The sequence below is a fragment of the Hylaeus volcanicus genome, chromosome 4, assembly GCF_026283585.1.
Source record: "Hylaeus volcanicus isolate JK05 chromosome 4, UHH_iyHylVolc1.0_haploid, whole genome shotgun sequence".
Lineage (NCBI taxonomy): Eukaryota > Metazoa > Arthropoda > Insecta > Hymenoptera > Colletidae > Hylaeus > Hylaeus volcanicus.
The window spans coordinates 25,856,313-25,881,680 of record NC_071979.1 but is presented as its reverse complement, the minus strand read 5'-3'; the positions used below and the strand labels follow the sequence as shown (position 1 = coordinate 25,881,680).

Sequence of the window (25,368 nt, the reverse complement as noted above, 5' to 3'; positions counted from 1 at the left end):
CCCTTAAAAGGTGGAAAGTTTGTGGAACGAAATGGTACCTATGTAATTCAATAAATATACGTTACAATTCAAATGTGCCTTTGAAGTTTTCTTAAAAATTGGCACGAACATTCTGGACAACCTAATACAATTTATTATACAGTTGAACGGAAATGTAAAACATTAGAGAACGGTGGAACCTCGATTACTACATGAGAATCTCCTTTTACACATGGTCTGAACAAATGGAGGGAATGGTCCCTAAGATATACCAAAAATTGGAGCTGCCAGTGGGGAGGTGCTGTGCAGGGTTACTATTCATTGAATCGGTGACTTTGATTATTATAGAAAACTTGACTTTGATGTTATATTCATAAAATAAAGAAACAGTTGAAACTGCTTTTATTTGTATATGGCTCAGATGGCAAAATGCCCATCTACACCAAAGTAGCGAATAACGGATAAAATATAAACTTGTAATGCGTTTTCTTCTTCGATACAAAATTACAACTTGAATTATATGTACAATCAACTTTCGTACGACGTTAGACCACTAACAATTCATTCGAATAAACTTAACGAATAAGACAGTATACACGGTGTTCATACGCTTTCTGGTATTCGAATAAAATTCTGTCTATATCTGGTCAGAAAACAGTGAGTGTTCGACCACACTAAAAGCTACTTTCACGTTTCTACTTTCACATATTTTTAAAAATAAACACAGTCATGTAGATTATGAATCTTTTAGAATGTTGTGTTTCAGATAATCCTCGCCGTCATTTTTGTTTTACATGCCCGTAAAGAATATTACTTATTTTCTGACCAAACAAAGCAGAAACCCCCTTTAGGAACGAATAAAATTTTTGGAAGACCTTTATTATTGATCGTGTACGTGTACAGTGTACCCTATGCAGCTATGCGATGATGTTCCCACGAACCATTCGACTCATCCTTCCGGTACATTATTCGATCGCCTATGAGGTGATCCCTCGCATAATAAAATTCCATCATCGTCGGGTATAACTTGTAGCCAACGCTGAAATATTATTTAAATCCAGTCAATTCGAATTCATTTCGTCGTCGTCGCAATTGAAATTCACGTACAAATGATCCGGCATCGGTAAAGTGGTTTCGTTTCTTCGAACCGAATCTAATATCTCGTCGTGTCGTTGCTTGTGCTCCTCCCAATTCACTTCTCGTCCTTGATGGCACAAGTGTGAACGAATTTTACAGAACAACGGCTCCCTGTTGTACAAATGCTGGAAATCTCCCTTCTCCAACCTCTTCATGGTCCCTTCCACCCTGACCTACGGCACCAGTTGCAGAGCGTTACGAACGATCGATAGACATTCGAGTTTATAACTCACCTGTCTGGCGATATTCTGCTCCTTGTCGTTCACGTGACACCACAGGTAACACATGGCCACCTGAGGGACGTTTTCCTGAAACAGTGCAAGCTGACAGTGAAAGAGTCTTTCTGTTTATTTTATAATATTGATAATAGTGATCTGTTTCGTTGCATGTACAGTTAAAAAAAAATGCTTGAAATATATTCATCTAAAACAGTTTTAGCACCATACGCTATATACACCGAAGCGTGTAAATGACAGATCGTTATTTTAATAATCGTAAGCGTGAAGATGACTCAAAACCAGGAAACGTGTACGTTTTACACTAAACGACGCCTGTGTTAAGATCGACAAACAGAGGTCTTCGTTGTTATCTTACTATATTATCGGATTTCTTGCTACGGCTGTCCGTCACGATGACAAAGCCGTCGTTATCGAACTCTCGAAGAACGACGTTCCTCGCGGACACCTCGCAGTCTCTGAAAGAAAGGTCCTTTCGTTAGAGTCCCAGCAGCCCGTGCATTCAAAGTAACGATCGATCGTGCACCGACTTTGAAACAGTCGCCAAGCAACAGACATCCGGCTCCCTCGGTTTGTATCTTCGTACCTCGTCGTGCCATATCCTGAACAGGTCGATCGGATGATCTTGGACGTTCTCGATTCGCGCCACGTCCGAGAGATCCGTTCCTTTCGATCCCTTCGCAGACGATTCCCGTACGGGAACCGGTTTAGTAACGCATGGAGTAGAACGAATCAATCGGAGCAGCGACTGATCGAATGTTCATGATCGTTGTATAATTGAAAAGAAACGGGGGACTTGTCGTCTACGAGACAGAGATGGGTAGAATGTTCATTTTGCTAACGAATAATTAACAAAAGGTTGGACTTAGAACGGTGAAAAGAATTTTTATTTTACATGTAATTGCGGATTGTCAATATTTTTTAGCATCTTCTTCGTTACAGAAAATTATTTAAACTATCTCGCGAACTAATCATTTCTTTACCACTTTTTATACTTTTTTAATGTAAAATAACGACAGGATTCAATCTATGCCAACAAAATATGCATTTCCATTAAAAAAAAAAATACGATCCTACAGGTATAGTATTCTTCAAACCATTAGTCTTCTCCCTTCGACATTTTTTCTAAATGCACCGGTAACGAATTTATGGCTTCTTGCGCTTACTTGGCCCACCACGTGCACATTCCTTCTTCCCTTTTTTTTCTTGCTCGTTTGCTAACATCTCCCCTCCTCAGATTAGAGTGTACGTTTCGTCGGACGCATAAATAGATACGAGAAAATTACAAACACAATTACATAATGGAGATAAGTTTCACATTAACCGAGTAACAGTTACCGAGTTTCTTCGCGCATGCAAAGTTTCCGCTCGTGGTCTACTGTTCGAATAAAATTCTACCCATCTCTGTGACAATGTCACCGGTGTCTATCAAGGATGACGTATTAGGATTCTGCGGTTTCCCGGTAAGAGGGGCGGTTACCGTGGCCCGATTGCTCGCGTGTTGTCGAGGTAATAATAATAGAGACATCGTTTCAAAGTGTGCTCGCGACGAAGATGAAAGTGTTGGGTTACGGTTTCTGTTAACCCGACACACAACACCCTTCGAAATCTCGGCGAAAGAATGCTGCCACGCGATTACGTAACGTTAGGCGCGCGAGTTGGTCGAAATGAGCGGACCGTGGAAGTTTGTATAAAATATTCTTACCATGTCCTTGATTCCAACGAGCCGGCTCCGTATTCACAGCGATGTTTACACTTGATCGAACGTTGTGCCAGAGATTTTGCCGAACCAACGGCTGGCACGCAATTGTACCCAAGTGTTGAGCATTTATTAAGTAACCCTGCTCGAAACCTCCCACCATCCCTACCGGACTCTGCGCAGTACGTCCTTCGCAACACCACCGAAGGTAAGTATTCGCAATGTGCCACCATCATGTACGTTCGCTGTCGTAGAGTGAATCTGAACTTGCAATTAATCTTTACTTATATAACGATGGTGAATGCGAACACGATCGAATACAAAAGTAGTGTTGTCGCGTAGAATCATAATTCATCCACGTAACACAATTATCTATCCGTTTGTATTTCAGTAATTTGTTATCTATGCAAAGTAACACCATTATTCATTTATCAAATTCCATATCGTAGTCTGAATAAACATTTATTTATGTATGTTATTCTTCGTAATGCTTGATTACGTTTGAATAAAATTGTTGTCCTCGATGTATCGACTACTTGTCATTTTCACCTTTGGTAGATTTCTTGAAAATAAAATACATTGAAAATTTTACTGGATTACTGTTAATTGTAATAGCATAGTTGTATACCTTAAGATAATCGAGGTCCCATTGTAAGAAGAATAATGCATCGATCTAGAAAAAGTTCGTTCCTTGTATCTTAATTTTATTACCCTGTAAACTCGATAGCTTATCGACATCCCCGCAACGCACGGAAATAAATCACTACAATGCTCAGTCGTTCAGGCTTTAATGAATCACTTCTCTGTACAACGCTCTAACGTATGTATATATGTATATATTATACGAATAATGATACAACAATGAGTGTACGGCAAACTTTACATTACGTTCGATTCGCGCGAATCAAAATAAACACTATATGCCACGGTAACGAGACGCGCTCGAGGCGCTAATTTACAATGTTTAGCATACTTGACGATCACGTGAGCGAGTATTCTACGCCGAAAAATATCAACAGAGAAACCGTACGATGATTCACAATTGCATAAAAAACGATCATGGTACAGTACAGTATGATACAGTAGTCCTCTCGCTTCAAGAACTGAGCGTCTTCCCCGTCGACGAGGCGCGAGGTCATCTCCACCACTATTCTTCTTTTCTTCGACTAATGTTAGCTGAATTTCATCTTCTAATGAAACTTAAATTATGACGATCTTTTTCTGTTATAATTTTATAAAAGTCCCGAATAAAATCGCTACAAACTCCAGAATAAAATCGCGTTTGGACTCAACATCGCCAAAAAGTTTTTCATACACGAGGAATTCGTGAAGAAATAATGAAAAATCTTTGTATTTTGTTTCATTTCATCTCTGAGAATGAACATAAAATTAAGTTAATTCGAATTATTCTGTAGTATACAGTAACACGTCTCTGAATATGTATGTGAATATGTTTCAAATATGTATAAATGTCTTCGAGTAAGGTCGTGTTTAGAGTCCTTCTCGGCAAGAGAACTCGTCTACCCATTAATGATACTATCATCGACATTGAAAAAGACGAAAAAAATTTATGTTACGTTAGCGTTAATGTAACATACGCATGACGCACATGACGTCCATTGCTTTGAAGTTCACGCGTGTTTGGCTCAAAATAAAATTCCTTACCGACCCTCGATTCAAGGCGAACAGTGGACACGACTTTTCGTCTCCAAGCGAGGCACTACCGTACACATTGCAAATCCTATTGCGCGTGTCACAATCTTGATCTCAGTACTGATCGGCCCGACGACTTATCGTCGTGGATTTAGTAGATTCGCGAAACAGTGTTTCGCCTAAAATAATCACACGATGGTCGACTTTATCCAATCGATATTCGACGAAACTTTATCGTAAAGTCGTGGCCTCTCGACGCCGACTTTCGAGCAAGCTATACGCCAGCTACCAACGCCAGTCAGAGCCCATCTGCGACCGTCTGACTGAAGACACAACATAGGACTTCCCGCAACCTCTTCCTCCTGGAGACAGTAAACAATAATTACACACTTCCGGCGCGCGCACTTACTGAGAAAGATAATAAATACTATCAGATGATGTTACTTGTGTGCTGCTACCACTTGATCACTTTAAAGCTATACTGTAGAAAATTTAATATATGTATACAAAAAAATGAGAACAATAATATTTTAGTCTCAAGTTTAAGGATAGAAACATGTAAGAATGAAAAATTTATGTGTTACATTTTTGGTCTCTAAAAAATAAAAAAGTAAAAAGTACTTTTTAAAGTACCGAATAGTGCTATTTTAAATACAACGTAAGTAGTATTAAGAGTTCTATGAAAATATTATTAAACATTAAAGGAAGTGTTAAGACATTCCGAGCACGTCTTTCAGAGTCTACTTACGTTGCAATCGTCGGTTGAATAGGCAGGTTCCGTGCAGATACTATTCACAGACGCTATACTAATATTTTCGCATTTCTCCATCGCGCTGCGCCTCAGCTGTACCCTCTGCAGCAGATCGCCTGATGAAACAAAATTGCTTCGTAAGAGGTTTCATTCGAGTTACGTATTTCTTGTAAAAACTGTGATCGTTTCGTTAAGTCAAACTCGATTATTAGATAACAGTTGTAATATCGTTAGTCAACTTGAAACTTTAGATAAAACCAGATTTAGATATCCAGAGTTAGGGTTAAGGAAAACTAATTTCAGACTAATAAGTACTGGTTTACAGTATGCTAAATAAACCTTATCAATGAGTTTACTAACAGATTGAGAACAAAACACTGTAATATTGCTGTTTGTCCCAAAAATATTGCGTAATGCACAAGAAGTCTTAAGGGTTAATAATCCCAGTCTTTCTCGATTTCCGAGCGATTCTGTAAATAATGTACAAAGTTGCATCGAGAAATTGTATTTTCCATTAATCTTCGCGCTTAGTAGCTATTTATACCAGCTACAAGGATATTTGTCTCGATTTGAGAAAGTCGCCGTCGCCGTCGAGATTGTGCAAGCTGTTACGACCTAGGATCCCTTTAAGGTCGATTCAGCATGTTGCACGCGCGGAAACGACATGTATAATTATATTCTTATATAACAAAGCCTTGGTGACCCGAGATACGTAAAAATCTATATGTTCAACAACTTTTTGTCGAAAACAAATGGCCTAATTAAAAATCTGTTTGCTAGAGTTTTCTATGCTTGTATAAAGTAATAAAGCTTTTACTTCAATTCTACATTATTATACGCATTTACATTTTAATCTTTTATATATTTTTTGGTAGTTACTGCATTCTTTACTATTATCAAAATAGTAACCCAATAATAAATAGAACTCCATGAGTTCGTCATTCATTTTCACGTGGGTTAAATATGAAAGAAACTGAAAAAGAAATGTTCCTAAAAATGACTTAATAGTTGAATTAATTTGAAATTCAGCGATTAACCCTTACGATTTCTTGCCCATCCCAAAGTGTTGCAGTGAGACGCGTTTGCGGGTGGATCATCGTTCGAGGGTAGGCAGACTGGCCTGACGAAATCGGAAAACGTGGTCAAAGGTCGATCCAACTTCAATAAAACGGTAGTGCTCCCTTCTACGGGTGATTTGGTCATTCCAACTATTCTGCGTTCTTGTTGCCACGGCGACGTGCTCGAGAGTCGAACGGTGCCCATTCTGGCGGACCATTCTGCTTTGGACTGACTAAAATCACGAGGAATAAATACATATATTCATAATACGCACACTGTAGAAATGTTAGAGAATTCTTTATTCCTTTACTCCTTTACTTTTGATTTATTTCATTAAGGAGTAACTAAGTTTAAGTACTAAGTTAACATGCAGAAAATACAGAAACTCACCCTTGAAAGCAGGACGCTGTGGTGATCAACCAATTTTCAGCGATTAAAGTAGCATCGCATACGTGCACCTCTTCTTTGAACAGAGCCACGTGCCAGGGCCAGTCACCGGGCTCCGCCATCTTGCTGAGGCCCCGCGTGCCGCCCTTCGTGCGTAGAGATTGCACGCCACATTCTAAACATAAATCGTAATTAACGAATTAAAAGATTGCAAACATTGGAAATTTTAGTCTCACAAGGTTTTCTCATACCGAGTTCGGAGCAACGGACGTACATAACTTCTTTGCTAGGACAGGGTGCCCTGACGAATGTGATTTCCGTGGCAGACGGATCCTCCATGTGTACATATTGCACGTCCTCCTCGTCGTCGATCCTTATTTCCACGGACTTAACCCCTCTGTGCAGGTAATGTTAAAATAACGTAATTCGTGTGCTTTGGTTTGCTCCGGAAAGTCGATACTCACGTGTACGTCAATAAGTTGCACAAAGAGCTGGCAGCAGTCTGAAGAACGGTTTCCATTTCAGTTCCTGGCAGCGTCGCGTTTAAGTTCGCGGTGCAAAGCTTTCCAACGGTACCTTTCTCATTGAACACCACGAAACCTTCGCTATTGTACTTCACAGCGTGCGGAGTGTCCGATGGTTGAGATTTCATGGACCGAAGGCTTGGAGCCAACGACACTGAACAATGTAAAAGGTGAGAATAGAGAGTTTTTAAAAATCCTGATTGCTAAGTCTGAATTACTTCAAAAAAATACAATAAACACTTTCAAAGTTGATGTACAGTGAAAATGTGATAACATTTTTCAAAATATTACATTCGCACAAAGTTTTATTTAAATCAGAATTTTCAGGTTCGGAAGCTTCTCTTATATGACATTTATTTTTTTAAATAGTTCACATTATTCGTGCATTTTTTATAATGTGTGAATTTTCTTAAATCCCGACAGAAATATCAAATAAATCGCCAATAACTGCGGTTACATTCATCATTGTGTGGGACAGCTATGCAAAAATCAAGTTTAACCAGCCCTCGGGCATACTTACGGCAATCCTTTTCGTCGCTGCCGTTCGTACAGTCCATTTTTCCATCGCATCTCTTGCTTCGAGGAATGCACGTTCTGCCTACGCCGCAGTGCATATAACCGTCGCGACAATAAGCGCAATTTTTCTCGTCGGAAAGGTCAGGGCAGTCGATCACGCCGTCGCAAATCCTCGGCGACAATGCATTCGCTTGAAGCGCCTGCACGCATCCTACGACAAAGTTTGCTCGGTAATTACAACTCAGAACCATCCACGACTGGATACAAATAGTATTTATCGTTTCCGCATAGCTCGTCATGGGAGCATTCCACGCGAAATCGGTCCGTATTTGGAGTAGTAATTTGAATGGAATGATCAGAATCCTTCTCGAAGGATTTTTAACGATTTTAGAAAGCGTTGACTTTACATCTGATTGAAGAATAGAAGAATCCATTAAATGATATTATTTTCCGATCGTTGATCAAATATTCTTTCGAGTAGACAAAAATACATTGCCCATCTCTAGCGGAAAGTAATGATTGTTCACCTGGTTTCGCTCTGCAGCCACCTTGGTCCGCGTACTCAGGGAAATGAGAGCAGTCCAACAACCTCTTGATTCTATCCGGAAGTCGGCTGCCGCATCCGTTCCAGAATTCTCGACAGAAGCTTCGGCACGGTAACTGCAGCAGGTCTTCCGGTTGACTTGGCGCGCACGCCGGCTGCAGAACTTGGCACACAAAATCGTAGGCCAATCGGTAACATTCCGCGTCCACTAGTTCCCTGTCGAATAACATAGGTACGTGAAATGTACACCTGGTCAAACAAGTTCTCATCCGGGTTGAATTTCTTAATGAATTCGTTTCAATGTTACAACGCATATACGTATGTATAATCAGTTTTCTGTAGAAGAGTAAACGTGAGTGGTCGGTTGCGGGACCAAGTCCTGTTACATTCCGTTCAATGACAAAATTGTCCAATAAGAATTGATTTCTTAGGCATTGAAAAATATTAGACACGTATTTTTGTGTATAAAGTAACGAACGAGTAGTAAATGAATAATAATTGTTGATAAAGGAATTTCAATCAGGAACATTCCTCATCCAGGACTCATTTTTGGTTAACGTTATCTGATTACTAGCCTGCGGATGTTTAAGCGTGTATTTCGAATGAAAATATGAATCAATTCATTAAAATGTGCAAAAATGGAAAAATATATAAAACATGAATATACACGTTACACCGTTTAGAAAATAAGGCATACTTCTTTTTCTGTATCTGTGAAAATATAATTCTACGTAAACATTCGCGATCTGTCTAAACTTCTCTGGTTCCAAGAAAAGCACGCATCGTCTGGCTGAAAACGTTGACAGAATGCTTATCGGAGAGAATGGCATTGAATTTTGTTTACTCGAAAGTCAGGTTCAAGAAATTCCAGCACGAACCTGAATGCGATGACGTCCTCTTCCACGTCGACCAAGGAACGGTGTCCGAGAATATTTGGATAAGACGTGACGTTGTAAGGCAGGTGTTTGCAGTAGGAGAGATCCACGTTGCTGCATCTTCTAGGAGGCGGTGCAGCCGTTGTCGGCGGTGGCGTCGAAACGGTGGTTTGCAAGCTGACCTGAGCGTTCAGTGCTTTTATGCTCTCTTGAACCTCCAGACTCGCGGAGTCTATCGTCAGATTCGTCAAGTATTTAGAGGTTTCGGGATTTATTTCCCGCGAGAGAATGTCGACTACGTCGGCGGTCGTGATGGTTTGGAACCGTGGATCGAAACGAATGTCGAAGTGCACGACCAAGTCTCCAGCCTCCAATCTGCACAGGCAACGATCAATAAGTTGCTTCTGTTTTATGAGAGCGGAGAAAATAGATGATTTAGGACAAGCAACAATCAAAGAATGGTTCCAATTTTTATGAAATTTTGCAGATTTGCGAGATTCAGGGGTAAAATTATTTTTCAAGGTTTCAGTGTTTCAATGTTATCTCTAAAATTCCTGGATGTGCAAGTACGCGCGAGGTACTACACCCATAAAAAAAAATAAAGAAAGATCAAGATTTAATATTCCAAGAAATTTAATTTCCCAAGTTGAGAACTCGAATTACCATAAAAGTTGCCCTTAATAAAAACACGTGTTCTCATTTTTTGGCCGCTTTAGAAACCCGCCAAGTTCGATCGGAATCGTGAGACACTTGGAAGATGTTCCCCGCGAGTAACCACAGCGAATCAAATGACCGTGTCACGGTTAAAAGGACACGTATCGTGAAATCGCGAGAAAGCAGTTTCAATGTCGACGGTGGACTCGAAGGGATTTCTCTCGCGATTCATTCGAAGAAGAGATAGCTCAACTTTCAACGGTATATCTCCTGCGAGAGATTCCACCGTTCTTATCCTGTCGCCGTTAATTTTCCGAGCACTTACCCATCGAGTGCTAAAACTTCCGCGGCAATGAAGGAGATCTTCAGCCAGCTGCGACGAAAGATAAGATTCAACCGATCGCGATACTCCCGAGATCGTATTCGAAACGCTTCGGTAGAGGGATCTGCCAGCTCCGTGGCGAACGAGTCTCCTTCGGTAACGCGGAAAGTCGCCAAGAAGATCTGATCGCCTGGGGGGTCCGAAGTAAGGAACGTGTCTGAAAGCATAATAAATACAGGTTATCGGGAGACGAGATAAGTAACATTTGTTATTAACGCGGAAAACGTTAGAAAAACGTGAAAAGCCAAGATGGAGACGCAAAGTTCTCTATTAATTTCTTCGACTTCGTTCTTGAAGGGGGGAGACCACATCAAGAGGCCAAGTATTAAATGTTTACGGAGATACTTTTTTTTTTTACAGAGAAGAATTTACGTAAAATTTTCTTAACTTCGAGAATATATAAGATATATTTTAAAGTACATTTAGTAATTTTTATTGAAAGAGAAATATTAGTATTTCAATTCTAGAATATTTCTATGTAATAAGCTTTCAATTTTATTTGAGTATCCGTACTAAACTTTCGTTATTAGAATGCAAATTATATGCACTCATGGGATAAGATAACGTTCTAAATGTTAATGAATGCTAAAGACTGTTTTTTTTTTTGTGTGTGTATATAATAATTATGATACTAAAAAGGACGATTGGTCGCCGGACATTCGTGTAATTGCTTTCGCGACACTGTCTGCACTCGATGGGCCAATAAACGTATACAGCGAAGAGAAAATCCGGAGCACTCGAGCTCCTAGAACTAGTCAGTCGCTGCTCACCTTTCTCCATGCCATTGGTCAATCATTTTTACACAGCAGAGATCGTACTTTTTCGATCCGCGATACAACTTCTTGTGGACGGTCGAGCGATCTTTTGCGGCTTGCGGATTAACCGCGCGAGAGACCGTCGCGACGGACCGTTTCTACATGAAAGTAGTATTCGAGTGGACCATTAGTTTTCCCTTTCGCAACGTGAATTATTTGACGAAACGAACGAAAGGTTATCCGAAAATTTTTATTCGAGTTAAATTCAAATTCGTATTGCATAGAAATGGTGCACGATATTTTATTCGCGTTACGATCAGACTGTGCAAATATGCAAATTCGTATTTTAACCCTATTTAAACAATGATGCGTTTTAATGTTATGTTTTTATGTGAAAATTATATTTTATAATTCTCCAACATGTGGTATCTTTTCTCTGCCATTTTCGAGTATTAATTTTTAAATATCTTAACGCATAAAGATCCACAGCGTAATGATTACAAACGGCAGTAATAATAAATTGTATTCTCAATGGTATCGGGAACTTCGCATAAGCTATTTGGAATTTCTACGAGCGTAGAATACTTTCCAACGGAGAATTCGGTTAGTACGATGACGAATCGAAATGATCCAAGGACACGGATCCCCTCTTTAAGGTCGCACGTTGGAGGGGTCACAGGCACGATGGCTCGACAACTCGGTCAGACCGTTACCTCTGCTACTTTCAAGGCCTCTCTTCGCTGGACCAACGCGACCGTGCACCATCTTCGACCTTTGCTTCTCTTTGTTCGCAAACCGCGAATTATAAAATTCCCAGAGCCAACCAATTCCGTTGGTATTTATCACGAACCGATCCTCGCGTCGCTATACTTTAATCGACACGCGTTTGGATCATACGCGAGCATGATGCTTAAAACCAATACGAGAGCGTGTTTCCTTCCAAGAGTCGGTAACTCGGTCAAACCGTTATGTTTGCGAGCTGAGAGACCTCAATGGGCCCGCGTCATCATCCTCGTCGCTCTACGTGTACGAAAGAGTGGAGATATCGAGACTGCGCGAGCAATTTTCACGAATAATTTTGTACGTGGAATGTAATTTAAAAATACAATGTTTAGGAGTGAATGTAAATGATTTTCTAAAAAAGGGCTTCGCTGTTGCTTCTCTTCTGACTTAATACTGGATTTTTTTACGTAACTCGATACACTGTACTGATATTCGTAATAATAATCTCCGGAACTACCGAACCGATTTTTAAACAAATGTTCAGTAACAGAAAGCTCACTATCCCTGGGTAACACAGGCTATGCTTTATTTTGATAAAAATACGCTTTCGATTTGAAATCTAAAAATTTGTAAATCAAGTCGCGAACAATAATAGTATTCCACGCGGGTGAAATCGCGGAGTGGGGCAATCATATTTTTGGTTTGATTTTTCATGCCAGCTCCGTGAAAAAAACTTCGAAGAAATAAGAATTTTTCCAAAAGTTGCACCGGCGTAAGTTTATCTCGCGATGCTAGCCTTGCGATATCCTCCGAGAATGGGCATCCGAGTGCAAAACGTTAGTATACGTCCTCGAGAACATTTGTCAACTCGTCGATAGCTTGCTCCATTTTGTAGGTTGTTTTAATAAAAGTTAGAGCAATTCCGCGCTCTTGCGATGCACTTTTTCTTCAATCTCAAGGTGAAGTGCACGCGTTCACGGTGGAAGACCACGCTCGCAGAAACAAAGGAAGACGTCGATCACACTTCACACTTCATGAAACATTCGGGCACCGTGAACTCGTTCGTCTCGGGAAACGATCGCGGTGCATTTCGTGTATAATTTCGTGCCTGCCAGACCGGGGCCGTCGATTGTCGGTTAACCGTGGCGTAATTTCATTTATGGCACGCCTGGCGCGTAAGTTTCGCGGAGAAAGCGCCAGGAACGAAATGCAATTAAAGATCGTGCGCGTTGAACAGCCTCGAAGCATTAAAGTTAAACGTTTTCGAGAGGCCTTCGTAGGAACATAAATATAAAAAGAAGATATATACGTGTTCTTACATAAGAACACAGTGGCGGGAACAATGTAGAGGGGTTTTCCAAACGAAGCTCGATAATTCGAATTGTTAAAATGATAAATATACAAAATTATTCTTAATCGTAATACCTTTAAATTCTATTCCTGGTTATGAACAAATTATGAAAATTATTTTATTTTGTACGCTACATATTTACGACATTTACAAATTTGCGATGTCCGGCTTCAGAATTCTATTATTTTCATAATATTTTATTTAAAAATACTGATAAACGTAGAATTCTTTATTTGAATTATCGAATGTATTCCTCGTATGTTTAGCATATGATTCCTATATCAGCATATGCCGTTAAATCCACAGCCTGTTAATTGTGTAATGATCATAAATTCTGAAACGTTCCACTTCGCGTTGAAAGCTAATATGTAAAGGTGCTGCCATACTTACAGCCGAGGTATATGGAGACCCCTGAGAAGAGAAGGAAGAGCAGAAACGCAGCTAGGACGCAACACCCGCAACGATATTGTCCGCCAAGTTTCCTCGTGAAGCGAATGTCGCTGTCCGACGATAGAATCGAGCTCGGTGTCCCTGCACGGCTAAATCTTCTGGTACTCACTGTGCTCACCGAGATCTACAAAGAAATATCTAAATAATGCGCGAGTTCTCTTGATGGAAATTATATTTTTGTTACTTTTTTTTATTAGGTTCAATTATAAAAGGAAAGTTTCGACAGAACCAACGATTATTCATCTAAACGAAATGGTAATTTGTGTTCATTTATTACTGCGTCGCGAGAAAGTGGCTCGAGGAAATGTAACGAAGCTTGAAGTGTATAGATTAGAGTAATTTGAAACATTAGTTAGACGACATCGCGCAATTATTTCTGGGAGAGAAATTTGCGATGACTGGCAAGTATAAAAATATACACACGACATTTCAGCTAAGAAGATGTTAAGGAGAAAATTTAAGTATTGGAAACCAGCTCATGGTAAATCCGAATTTAAAAAAGCTTCTTTTGTCATTCTCTATAAGGTGATATTTTTTAAAAATTCGATCTCTTGTTTTTTTTTTCTGTTAGGCAACAGCGACAGGATCGGTCCACTACGAGATTTCAGGAAAAAGGTCTTTCAAGTTTTTAATTTTTATTTTCGAAACCAAACATCCCACGAATAAACTGTAAATATAGAAAAGTTCCATCTTATCATTCCCTATATATTGATATTTTTTAAAAATTCACACCTCTACGCGTCTTAGAATTTCCAGCAAGAATCGTCCCGCAGTGAAAGGGTTAATAAAAATGTACATCAAGAGACATTAAATTTAGGTTCTCGCAATTTTTGCTCAAGTCCTGATCAATTATTGAAGAAGAAGAAATACCAACGTAAGTTGTGCAATTAAACGATATCACCTATCTTGTACAATAGTCGGGTAATTCAGCCAGCCAACTTGAAAAGGCCTCTAAATGCAAGTTCAGCATTACGAAAGAAGCATCGATCAAAGTATACGATATATTTCTAAATGCCTCCTCTGTTTCTCCGACCAACGTTGGGAACTCCGTGTTCTTCCCCTTTCCATGCCAGATTCGCCCAGCCACGAAAGAGTCGACATTACCGAGATTTCTCAGCGAGGCACGACTTGTATTAACAATCACCGCATTTCCGTCTTACCGACCAAACGAAACGACGAAGATTATACCATCAAAGCGATCCATTCTGTCGCGATGATCACTTCGTCACGGAAATTCCAGACAAATAATTGCATTTGCCCGTTAATTACAAGCATCAATCACCGCTTGATGAAAATTAGTTTCGCCGCGCACAGGCATCAGCTCTGTCGTTTATTCAATTACAAACGTAAGAAGATACATTTTCGCTTGATCTATGTATGCCAGTCGTTTAAATTTAAGGAGTACGTAATTTTTATCACGCAACATAAATAAATATAATATCCGTAATTTTCGAATATTATTTATGGCGTGTTGATTGCCTAAGAGTGTGTCGACAATTGGAACGTTTATCCCAGTTCGTACACCGTAACGAAACACGTTTCGAGGGCAGTTAAAAAACGAATCACGGAGATCTGAAAATTACGTGGTAACCGTTTCACGATTGGAATTGCATAGTAATCGGTGCAACGCGCGAAATAATGCGTTACGTAACCTGGAGTCCCCTGCGGTCGATCAGGCCTGATCGAGTTGCGTGCGATTTCGAACGTGCATTCATCTCGGACCGTGCGATACACGTGAAACCTATTCGACTGTATATCTACTCTTTGCCAAATAATTTTAGTCAATTCACAAAATGACTAATAATCAGTAACGATATTAATGAAAATTAACAGCATCGTCAATTTAAAATATTAAAATAAATGTCTTGCAAGTTGTTCGCAGAATACAAAAATTCAACCCGCAGAGGGTTAACATGGTTGCTTATGATCCAAGCAGATAGATGCGACCTTATAAATTAAAGAAAAAATATAGTTTCTTCAAACTGTGTATCATTCCTCACAAAAAATGGTGCCGTTGAATTTCACCGCGTCAAAACTATACGAATTTCTGGTTCACGATGGCAGGTACACCGTGTACCGTACGCTCACTGTTAGTCCGAACAGTACGCGGGTTGAGCTGTCACATTCAGCATCAGGTACAATGAGCTTATCTTTTGTGACATGAGCGTCCGTGTGTGCAAGCGTCCGTGTAATAGTCCCGCCACCGATGCACGTGCACTGCCAGTCACTAAAACACCGACACGCCAGTTGCATGCACTCGACCATTTGAATGCGCAAGCGTCTGTGTAATCATCCCGCCACAAATGCACGTGCACGTAAACCGCCAACACCGACACGCCTCTTGCGTGTACTATCGTGCACTCGCGTGTACTCGCGCGAATTCACGATGCGGCACTGAGAGGCCTACGCCCTCGTTCAAATGTTACGCTTGGCACACGCTCCACACGAGAACCCGCGGATCGGCAACCTTCTACCGATCGGTTAAGCTTCCTATCAACCTTTAAGTTTATTTATGTGTATAGAGAGTTTTCCGAATGAGCTTGGAAGAAGCTTATTTTATTTTACCGATTTTGGAGATAAATTTCGTTATATTTTTTGCAGCTAAAATATTTTACATAAACTTTTGAAATTTAATAAGTTTATTTGCTCGTATGTATAAACTTTTGTTATTAATCGGTGATCGTCTTGTTCAATTTGTTTCGAAGTTACGATCCTCAATTTCTCGCCATACACGAGATTCACTTTGTCGATTTTTTTAAATAACTTTTCCATCAAATAGTCGACAATATAATTACAAGTTTACAATTCCTCGAAATCCAACAAATTATCAATAATTTAGGTACCGAGCAGCCCTAAAACTGATCTCTTTACGTTTTATTAGCAAACAAAATTCTAAAACGCTTCAGATAAAAATTATTTCTTAGATCAGGAGAATCTCTCGAGATGTCTCGAGGGATCCAGTGACGGGATTGTCGAGCACGATCGCTGGTACCGTGTAGATCTCAACGTGTCACCGATTCCCATTCTCTCGTCGCGGATCATCGGTCGTCTTTCGTCGCGTCGGTTGCCGTTCCATTTGCGAGGAAAGATGGAGCTCTCTTGACCTTTTGGACGCGTTGCACGGCCGAAGAAAGATTTACTTTTACCGTCCGTGGAAAGATTTTCGTTCCAGCGGTATAATTTCGCAGCCATGTGTCTCTCTCGTGATTTATCGCGCTCGATCGACAGAGGTACCGAGCATATATTGCGCAACCACGGTTCATTAAACAAGCATTTCCTACGAAAACTCGCGGCGGAGACTATTATCGAACTAGGTTGGAAGAACACAAAGGCTTTCGTGCTCAAACTTTCATTCGGCTTTCGCAATATACCAGCGCCATTGTTCGCCAAAGACACCCCTGGTGTCTTGATCGCGCTCGGTTACGTAACGCTCCATCGAAATCTCGATTCACTTTTAGCTTCTATTGGTATATTCAATGGATAACTTTATATCCTTTTGAGTCACGAATTATTGCAAAAGACGACCGTAAATTTTCATTTTTAAACCACAAATTCAATATCACTTTTTATTACGAAAATAATAACCTAGATATTACACGACTGTATTAAATCTTGGCGCCCGAGACAAATCGCTTTAAATTTGCTTAGGAATGAATCAATTCAAGTATCGTCAATCTACCCTCCTCTCCTTTTCCGCCATCAACGCGCCGAGAAAGGCCACGTTAAATCCGAACGCATCGGGTTGGAAAGTAGAATTCAATGTCAGTAAACGACGAAACTAGCCGAGATCGGTCGGCGTGATTAAAACACGGTTGGGCTGGTTGTAGTAGCCCAGAGAACGCTTCCGTTAATGGACACGGTCAATGACTTCAAGGCCGAGAAAAATCAAGACTTGGCACGCTAGAAAAGTGCTTTCCATTGGTGGTGCTTTCGTGAAAGTTCCTTGCTGATTCTCGTTATAGAGAGAGTTCCGTTCGATGATTCTGGTTCCGGTAGAATGGAATCGAACGGCAATCGTCGATTCGTAAGAGAATAGACCGTGAAACCGATGCTTCCATCGACGATTCCTTTCATCTTGGACGGATCGGAGTCTTTCATCTCCGTCTTATCGCAACGGTGGACGTCCAAGAATTACTTTTCCAATCGCGTGATAAGAATTGAACGTCGAACGTCCGTATCGCAAGAAGAAACGGTGTCAACGACCCGCGTAAAGAATCTACCCAGTTCCATTGGCTCGCCCGGTTCCTCGTGTCTTTCTTCACCGTTATTACCGTTACTCCAAACGTCTACTGGACTACCACCTTTCCAAAAGAGCAGACATCTAGGAACGAGTTCTGCCCGCTTTAAAATACAATCGTTTATCGCTAAACGCGCGTGCCGCGCCGTCCAACTATGAGGAACAGCGGCAAACCGTAACACACCCGCCCGTAACTGTTAGGACATTCTAAACGCGACGTTCGACATTAGATTACCGATCAGGTCGCTCGAAAAGTTCTTTTCGTTTTATTGGTGGATTTAACAAGTCTAGATCTAAGTGCCTATCCAACGAGTACTGGTTGCACTTAGCTTGGCTGTGCCATTTATGGCTTCTGCTTAAGGTCCCTAATCTTGTTCCTCGGAGATTGAGTCTTCCACTTGTCAGGTTTACGATATGTCGGTGGTAATATGTCTGACTGGCACTGTCTATTTCTGAAAAAACCGAGTTTCAAGAGATCTATACTCAAATTGAAGTTTCCACATCGAACGTTTTAAACACGTGAAATTTTAATTGTTTTACTAGGTATTCTATCGGCTACGTTATTTGGAGCTACGAATACTTGGATCTTCTAAATAATCAGGTTTATATAATACTATGGTTTACACATTGTTCCTCGATGCTGATGCTAGTTTCCAAGATGATAATTCGAGGCATTTCTAAACCAAGGCTCTAGCCAAGTGACCTGATTCGTCCACTTTGTGACACCGAGTTAGTGACACCATTTTCTTGTTGCGACGTCGATGATAGTTGATGCTTGGATTGTACGAATGCCACAAGAACTATCGAGTCCATCTTACCGATATCAATAACTAGTTCCGATACCTCTACGATACGTCGACCGCAATGCCTGAGAATTGATATCTATGCGTACGGGTAGAAAAGTTCAGTCTTGGTTCAAGGAGCACCAAGATTATCTCCCTCGACCAGCAACCTCGTTTGAATATCACTGAACCACCGCGAGCAATATTTACATTAGAAAAAATATCACTTTATCGAGACCGACAAAACGAAACTTTTTTATATTTACAATTTATTCAGAGGACGTTTAGTTTCGGGGATAAAAATTGAAAAATTAGAAGACCTTTTTTCTGAAATTCAATTTTTATTTTCGAAACTAAGCGACCTATTGAATAAATTGTAAACATAAAAAAGTTTCATCTCATCATTCCCCATAAGCTGATATTTAAGAAAAAATTGATTCAACGAATATAAACATTTCTTTGAACCCATTTCTCGACGGTCAAAGAAAAATAAAATAAAATAAAATACCGTATTCCTCGAGTTGTTCTATCCACCACCCTTCCCTCTACAACGTATAAAGTTAAATGAACGCACCTTCGAGTCTTTAAACAATTTTTCAACGTTCTAGGTATCTTGCTTGGTCGATAAATATCCTAATACTCGTGCACGAGGGTCTAACGCCCGCCTGTTATCGCCACGGCGCTTATCCTTAAACCCGATGATCGTTTTCTCCGATTAACAGAAATTCCCTCCGCGCTGCACAGTCCACTCTCATTTATCTCGCAACGGTATAGCTCTGGAAACTGTTCAACTCAGCGAAATTACAGGCTGGCGTCGAAGTCTGCACGCGACATGGCCAGGAAAGTCGGTTGCCAGGCTCGAGTTCGCGTTAGAAGGCGAGCACGGAGTTCATGCTCGCTTCGACTTCGACAAGAACAGTCGAGAAAAGCACGTGATAAATGTCATTCAGATATTTGAGCGGAATGCCAATCGCGTGATTGGCCGCTAGTTGCCGAGGTAACGGTATCGAGAAGAGAGCAGATGACGACGTGCCCAACCCAGGCGAACCCAACCCAGCTAACGCATCGTTCTTTATTCCAGCCAACCTAGTTCTCCGTCGAGGTGCGTAGGTATTCGGCATCGTGTGCCATACGGGGTCAATGGAGAACCAGGTCAGCGCGTCTCCGGGCAAACGACGCGGTAGGATTATTTCGAATCACCGAAACGTCCTCGAAATGGATAGGGTTCGCGTTGGATGGAGTTGGTTGCTGTCATTCATCTTTAAATTCCCACGTCCTTCCTTAAGAGCTAAGGTTGGTGGAAGAGTTGGAATCTACTAATAATACTACTCCTTTTTGTTGTAGAATATAGTACCTAATCGCTAAGAACTAAGGTCGGTGGAAGAGTTAGAATCTACTAATAATACTATACCTTTTTATTTTAGAATATAGTACCTAGAGTCGTTTAGAGTTAAGATCGGTGGAAGAGTTAGACTCTACTAATAACACTATCCTATTTCAGTCCAATCAATTCCTCCCCATCAATCCCCATAAACTGCAGTCTGAGAAACCTTGATCTACGGAATTCAGAAAGTTTTTATCGCACTGAAGGATCGCCTAAGAAACGTCTCCCCTTTGACGTTACACTTTCGTTAGACACAATGCACGTCTGTCGACAGACATCATTTGCCTTCGATTTTACGTTTTCCATCGCGTCTGATTTCACACGGAGACCGACTAGTTAATTAACCACGCGAGCGGCAAGATAGCGAGGAAAGCGCATACAAGGGGAAAGTGCGCCACATTCGACTCACCTTCGAGTCCCACGAGCTCTTCCGTTTGTGATCCATCGCGACGGTCATCTTCCAGCCGTTGAAACGTTTTCTATCAGCTCCATCAACGATCCTTGGGTAGATTTGCCGCGTGCAGGCGCACGAACACCATCGCTTACCTGAACTTCCTTTCGACAAACGCACCCGTTATCTCTGATAATTTCCCTCGTCTCGATAGAGAAAAACAACTTTGTCCAACGGGATTAGTTCCATGTACTTCTGCCTCGTTCAAGCCCAAACCTGGTGTCGCGACACCTGTGCACAATAAAGATACAATCAGCGCTTTCTTCCTGTAAGTAAAATGGTTTCGATATTGCATATTCGCATATTTGTAAGTTTCCAACGCTGCATAGTTTCATATTCATACCGTACTTCCGCTCAGCTAGTCTCTATCTACATTTCATCTATTTAATTGCACGAGTCAGAATTGGGTATAAATCGTTGTGGTTGTTGTATAAACAGTAAGAGAAAGATAATTGCAAGGGTTTCTTGGTAAATAGGTACTGGATAATGTCATTCCAAGCATTTCAATTGCGAGACGTTTCGACTATTGAAATCGATGGTCCTCTTTAATGTTTAAATATTGTTCGTTCACCTTCAACAGGACCCAAATCGATAATATTTTTCTGGTAAATTATATATCCATAAAACAGAAAATCAGTTGATTTACCATATAAACAGTTGAAACTACCTTAATGCATCGTTTAACTTACTATGTTTTATTGATACATGAAACTTTCAATTTCTCTAATTTCATGGACAATTAAAATGGCAGTTACTCTAATACCAAAATAAAAAGAAATGAAACGATTTCATTTATAGCATAAATGCAGTATTTTTAATTGTTTTAATATTCGGAGCCTGGCACTTGTCTATTTTATAGCAAGTATACAATCTGCTGTATACAATTTACGAGTGACCTGACAGTTCGCGAGCGACAGGTGCGCAAAAGAAGGAAGGGGGCAGAAATGGGCGAGGCGTTCGACCAGATAAACAGAGTTTAATCGCCGTGGCTGTGGAAGAACAATTTCTCTGGCAAAGTCTGAGCGGAGTTCGAGGCGAGAGATTGTCCTGCGCGGTGCGAGACTGGCAGGGGAACGGGAGACCTGCTCGCTACCTCGCTCCTTCACTCCTGGATGCACTTTCACGTCATTACCGGTTCTCCGTGATGCTTCTACGTGCTCTACACGAGGGCACGGTTATCGAGCAAGGACGAAGAGATCAAATGACAAGATTCAGTCGCTTTTCGTTTCGTTGCACGAAAGTCACTCCGTCCCTTTCGCTAATCAGTCGATCGACCAAAGTGTAGAGCCTCGATAATTGCAGGAAACGGGGACCGAGAGTTCTGCAATAATCGAGGTTGCTGCAATAAGCGAGGCAATCGATCGAATAAGAAATCGTCCTGTACCTTCACCACTACCCTCAACTTTATATATATTTTAATGACCATTTCATCAACTTGTCAACACCATGCAGCGAAAGAGGTTTTTCATGCTATAATCGAGGTTGTTGCAATAATCGTGGTAACCGGTTGAACAAACAGTCGATATTTTATGGGCAGCATTTTAGAAAGTACATGAGAGTAAAAATCCTTACAATAATTAAGATTGAAATCGAATAAGAGGATCAAGTACGCGATTCCGATAAATTGGGTAACGGAAAGGATCCCGAGCCACTAAATAGTTCCGTTAGAAAACGAACCCTCATCAGTGGTCACTAGTATCCAATCAAGGTTGGAGATCGTGCATAATTACGATCCTTGTTCCTGACCTCCGCGAACAGACCTATTCTCCGCATCATATACACACACGACATACCAAAATCACCCAAGACCAAACTAGCCTTATACACTGATGACACCGCCATTCATGCAATTTTCCAGAAGGTTAACCAAGCTCTCACTTACATTCTAAGCCACCTTACACGCATACAAACCCATGTTAACTCCTGGAATCTCAAATTAAACTGAAACCATCTTGTTCATCAGAAAATTAAACGGTAAAGTTCCAAAAATACAACTGGACAATCAAACTGTCGATCGAACTATCGAGTGAAATATTGGGGTCGAATCACTTCGGTATTTAATTTGATAAACAAATTTTTGTAAATATCTACTTATAGATTTTGTAAATCTTGTAATCTTTTGTAAACTGAATTCTGAAAACGAAGGTTCGACGAACAAGGGATATTTTTATCTTTAACCTGTTCTCAAGGAATTTGGCTGCACCCGAAACCACTCTTTCGAGGTAGCATTCAAGGGTAACTAGTTTAAATCTGGATTCCATCGAATAAAGTTGCTGTCGCCTTCTCTATACACGGGTCTAGCGACTGTCAATGAACCGTGTACTATGCCTCGCATAACGTGTCGCGTGTCCTTTTTTTTCCTCGGCTCCCACGCGTGGACAATCGAATTTCAAGGGTAGCTTGCGGATAGAAAATAACGCTGTGCGTCTTCCACTGGTGTCGATTTCGATTACGAGCAACCACGGCTTATTTTCGTTACGAAACTCGCGATTGTTTTCCGTCTTGCGAAGGATATCTCTGCAGCTCCTTAGGGTAAATGCGCTCGACGCTTTCATTCCCACCACAGGCACCATTTGGAATGTATATAATATATAAAAAATATAACATTATAATAAATTATAAATGTTTTATATAATTACATTTCATATATAGCTTATATTTATATATATTATATGTTTATGAAATATGAAACGAGTATAAAATATATCGTCACCTATGTCTTCGCATGTGTGGTATTAGTTATTTCTCATTTGTGTTTTTATTGTGGCAAAATAGAATATATCATACATACGAGATTGAGAAGTCCTTGAATTATTTCAGATGAATTTTCCGACCAAATAAATCTCGTTACTTATCGTATCATTTCAACTTGTATAATTAATCCTCTTTCATTAAAAATATGGGTGATGCTACAGTTATGCTCCACAGTGTAGTTTCTGTGTTACATTTAACAAATACTTCGCTCTCGAAGGAGAAAGTCGCTTCGAAGGTAAGAACAATGCATAGCTACCTTTACATAAAAAATCTCAAGTAACTAACGAAGCACGGGCACCTTTTTACTTCCAACTTGTGAAATTCTGAATTTGAATTTCAATTACGGAATTGAACTCTCAAGAAAGAAAGAAACTATTCAACTATTCAATGGAGAAAACATTAGATTCGTTACATATTATTTGAATAAAATTGCGTTCGAACTAAATCGCTTCTACGCTACACGGTCATGTTTACGCGCTTGGAAATCGAAAAATACGCGCGAAACAAGTCTCACAACGGCGCGCATTGCTTGAGCGGTTAAAGGTTTGAGAGACTGGAAGTTTTGACCGGCAAAGAATGCGGAGAGTCGTTCCACGAAGACGAATCACGCGTCCAGACGTGAATTTATTTATTTAGAAGCTACTTAGCAGTGACATTAATTGCAGTTCGATTCTAGATGCAACACCTTGTGGAATCGGAAAGTTTGCTCCTTTCAAGCCTGACCTATTTGAATCGCACTGGAACCGTGTAACCAGGATGCTCGAACTGATTAACATCAGAGTTGGGCAGGTAAGTTCATTTTGGTTAATTATTTGATAATTTGAATCTACGCGTCGATATCTATTAAAATTTTTGTTATTTTTCAGTTAAAAGTTCTATAAGTATTAGAGTGCTTGAAACCCATTTTCAATATAATTATTCAAGACGCTATCTTCCAAAGCACGTTTAAAAGAAACACACACACACAAAATGAAAGAGTTATCAGAAAAGAAATTCAGATTGCAAGAGGTCACTATCAACAACTCTAGTAATAATTTCTCAGGACACTTACCTCTATTCCAGTTGTTAATTCTCCTTGGGGATACGAAGGATCCTCGCGATATTTACGTCACTTCACCATTCATATATCTCCCCTTGGCACAGATCTATTTAATCGTACGATACCGAAGTTATTAAACGTGCGCACGATATTCACTGAGATTCGCGCAACATCACCGGTTTCGTTCCACTGGAAACAATATTCCTTCCCGTTGGATGACAGCTGTTGGCTCGCACCGGAAACGTTTCCCTCGTCGAACCACGGGAACGGTAAAGCGGCCTTTCACAGTCTAAGAAACAACCGGGCTCGCTCCAAGGGGCCGCCGATCCTCTTTCTTCGTGTCACAAGAAAGAAGTAACCGTTAACGCGATAGCCGAACCTTCGAGGAGCGAGGTGCACGCACGAATGTGCGCCGCTCGAGAGTCGACCGTCGATTAATGACCTGGCGAACGTACGCGCGCCCTTCTCCGTCACAACATCGCCTACAGGTATATACCGTTTACCAGCTCCTTCGACTAATTGTTTACATTTACATACATTACAACTGCGCCAAAGACGAGAACCCCTTCCCCTTCGCCCTTCCGCCCCGACCCTTCTGAGATCTGCGCGATTTCCTCCCCAAAATACTCGGGCCCTGAGCGAAACAGGTGGCCGAAGCTTTTGGAGCGTTCTCTGGCCGTCCTGAGGGTGATCATAGAGGCGAACTATGTACAGAGTGTTGCGTTTAAATAAAAATGGATCGATATCTGGAAAATAATGGAAAAATATCTCATTTTAAATTAATTTTTAAATATCTCAAATTAATTTTTTTAAATGGAACCTTATATATTTGTATGCGTAATATACTTGCATTTGATCAGACGAATTCATCAACTTACGATACACTTTCAGTTACAATACTGCCACTGCCACTGGAGTGGTCCGTGGTCCACGAGATAGCTATTTTATTTGAAAAAAGTAAATAAAAATGATTTTCTTGTTATTCAATATGGTAAACCCCAACATACGGATCTTTCATTGAATCGCTTGTTTTTTTAAACAATTTA

The 25,368-nt window shown here is 40.5% G+C and overlaps 2 protein-coding genes and 1 long non-coding RNA gene across 4 annotated transcripts; 1 reads left to right on the top strand and 2 right to left on the bottom strand.

The window, feature by feature from the left end:
• Nucleotides 1-364: 364 nt before the first annotated feature.
• LOC128874651 (pyridoxine/pyridoxamine 5'-phosphate oxidase) lies at nt 365-3,198 on the bottom strand. The gene is made up of 6 exons (XM_054119579.1): nt 3,058-3,198; nt 1,883-2,028; nt 1,711-1,810; nt 1,350-1,424; nt 1,087-1,289; nt 365-1,018 (listed from the first exon to the last, which is right to left on the bottom strand). The coding sequence occupies exons 1-6, from the start codon at nt 3,058-3,060 to the stop codon at nt 889-891; spliced, it is 657 nt and encodes a 218-aa protein (XP_053975554.1). The 5' UTR covers nt 3,061-3,198; the 3' UTR covers nt 365-888.
• Nucleotides 3,199-3,265: 67 nt separating this feature from the next.
• Nucleotides 3,266-25,053, bottom strand: LOC128874649 (atrial natriuretic peptide-converting enzyme). Of its 2 annotated transcripts, XR_008456682.1 has the most exons (14): nt 24,335-25,053; nt 20,488-20,760; nt 13,616-13,799; nt 10,340-10,553; nt 9,364-9,735; nt 8,469-8,701; nt 7,946-8,152; nt 7,366-7,579; nt 7,153-7,298; nt 6,905-7,076; nt 6,499-6,746; nt 5,453-5,571; nt 3,680-5,066; nt 3,266-3,613 (listed from the first exon to the last, which is right to left on the bottom strand). XR_008456682.1 is itself a non-coding variant. In XM_054119575.1 (13 exons), the coding sequence occupies exons 2-13, from the start codon at nt 20,533-20,535 to the stop codon at nt 4,893-4,895; spliced, it is 2,331 nt and encodes a 776-aa protein (XP_053975550.1). In that variant the 5' UTR covers nt 20,536-20,760; nt 24,335-25,053; the 3' UTR covers nt 3,266-4,892. The 2 variants fall into 2 exon arrangements, 1 of the variants encoding a protein (XP_053975550.1); XM_054119575.1 differs by having other exon boundaries at nt 3,266-5,066.
• On the top strand, nt 7,164-7,985 carry LOC128874652 (uncharacterized). Its single transcript, XR_008456683.1, has 3 exons — nt 7,164-7,306; nt 7,427-7,595; nt 7,849-7,985. It is a non-coding gene; the product is annotated as an uncharacterized LOC128874652 (long non-coding RNA).
• Nucleotides 25,054-25,368: the final 315 nt, after the last annotated feature.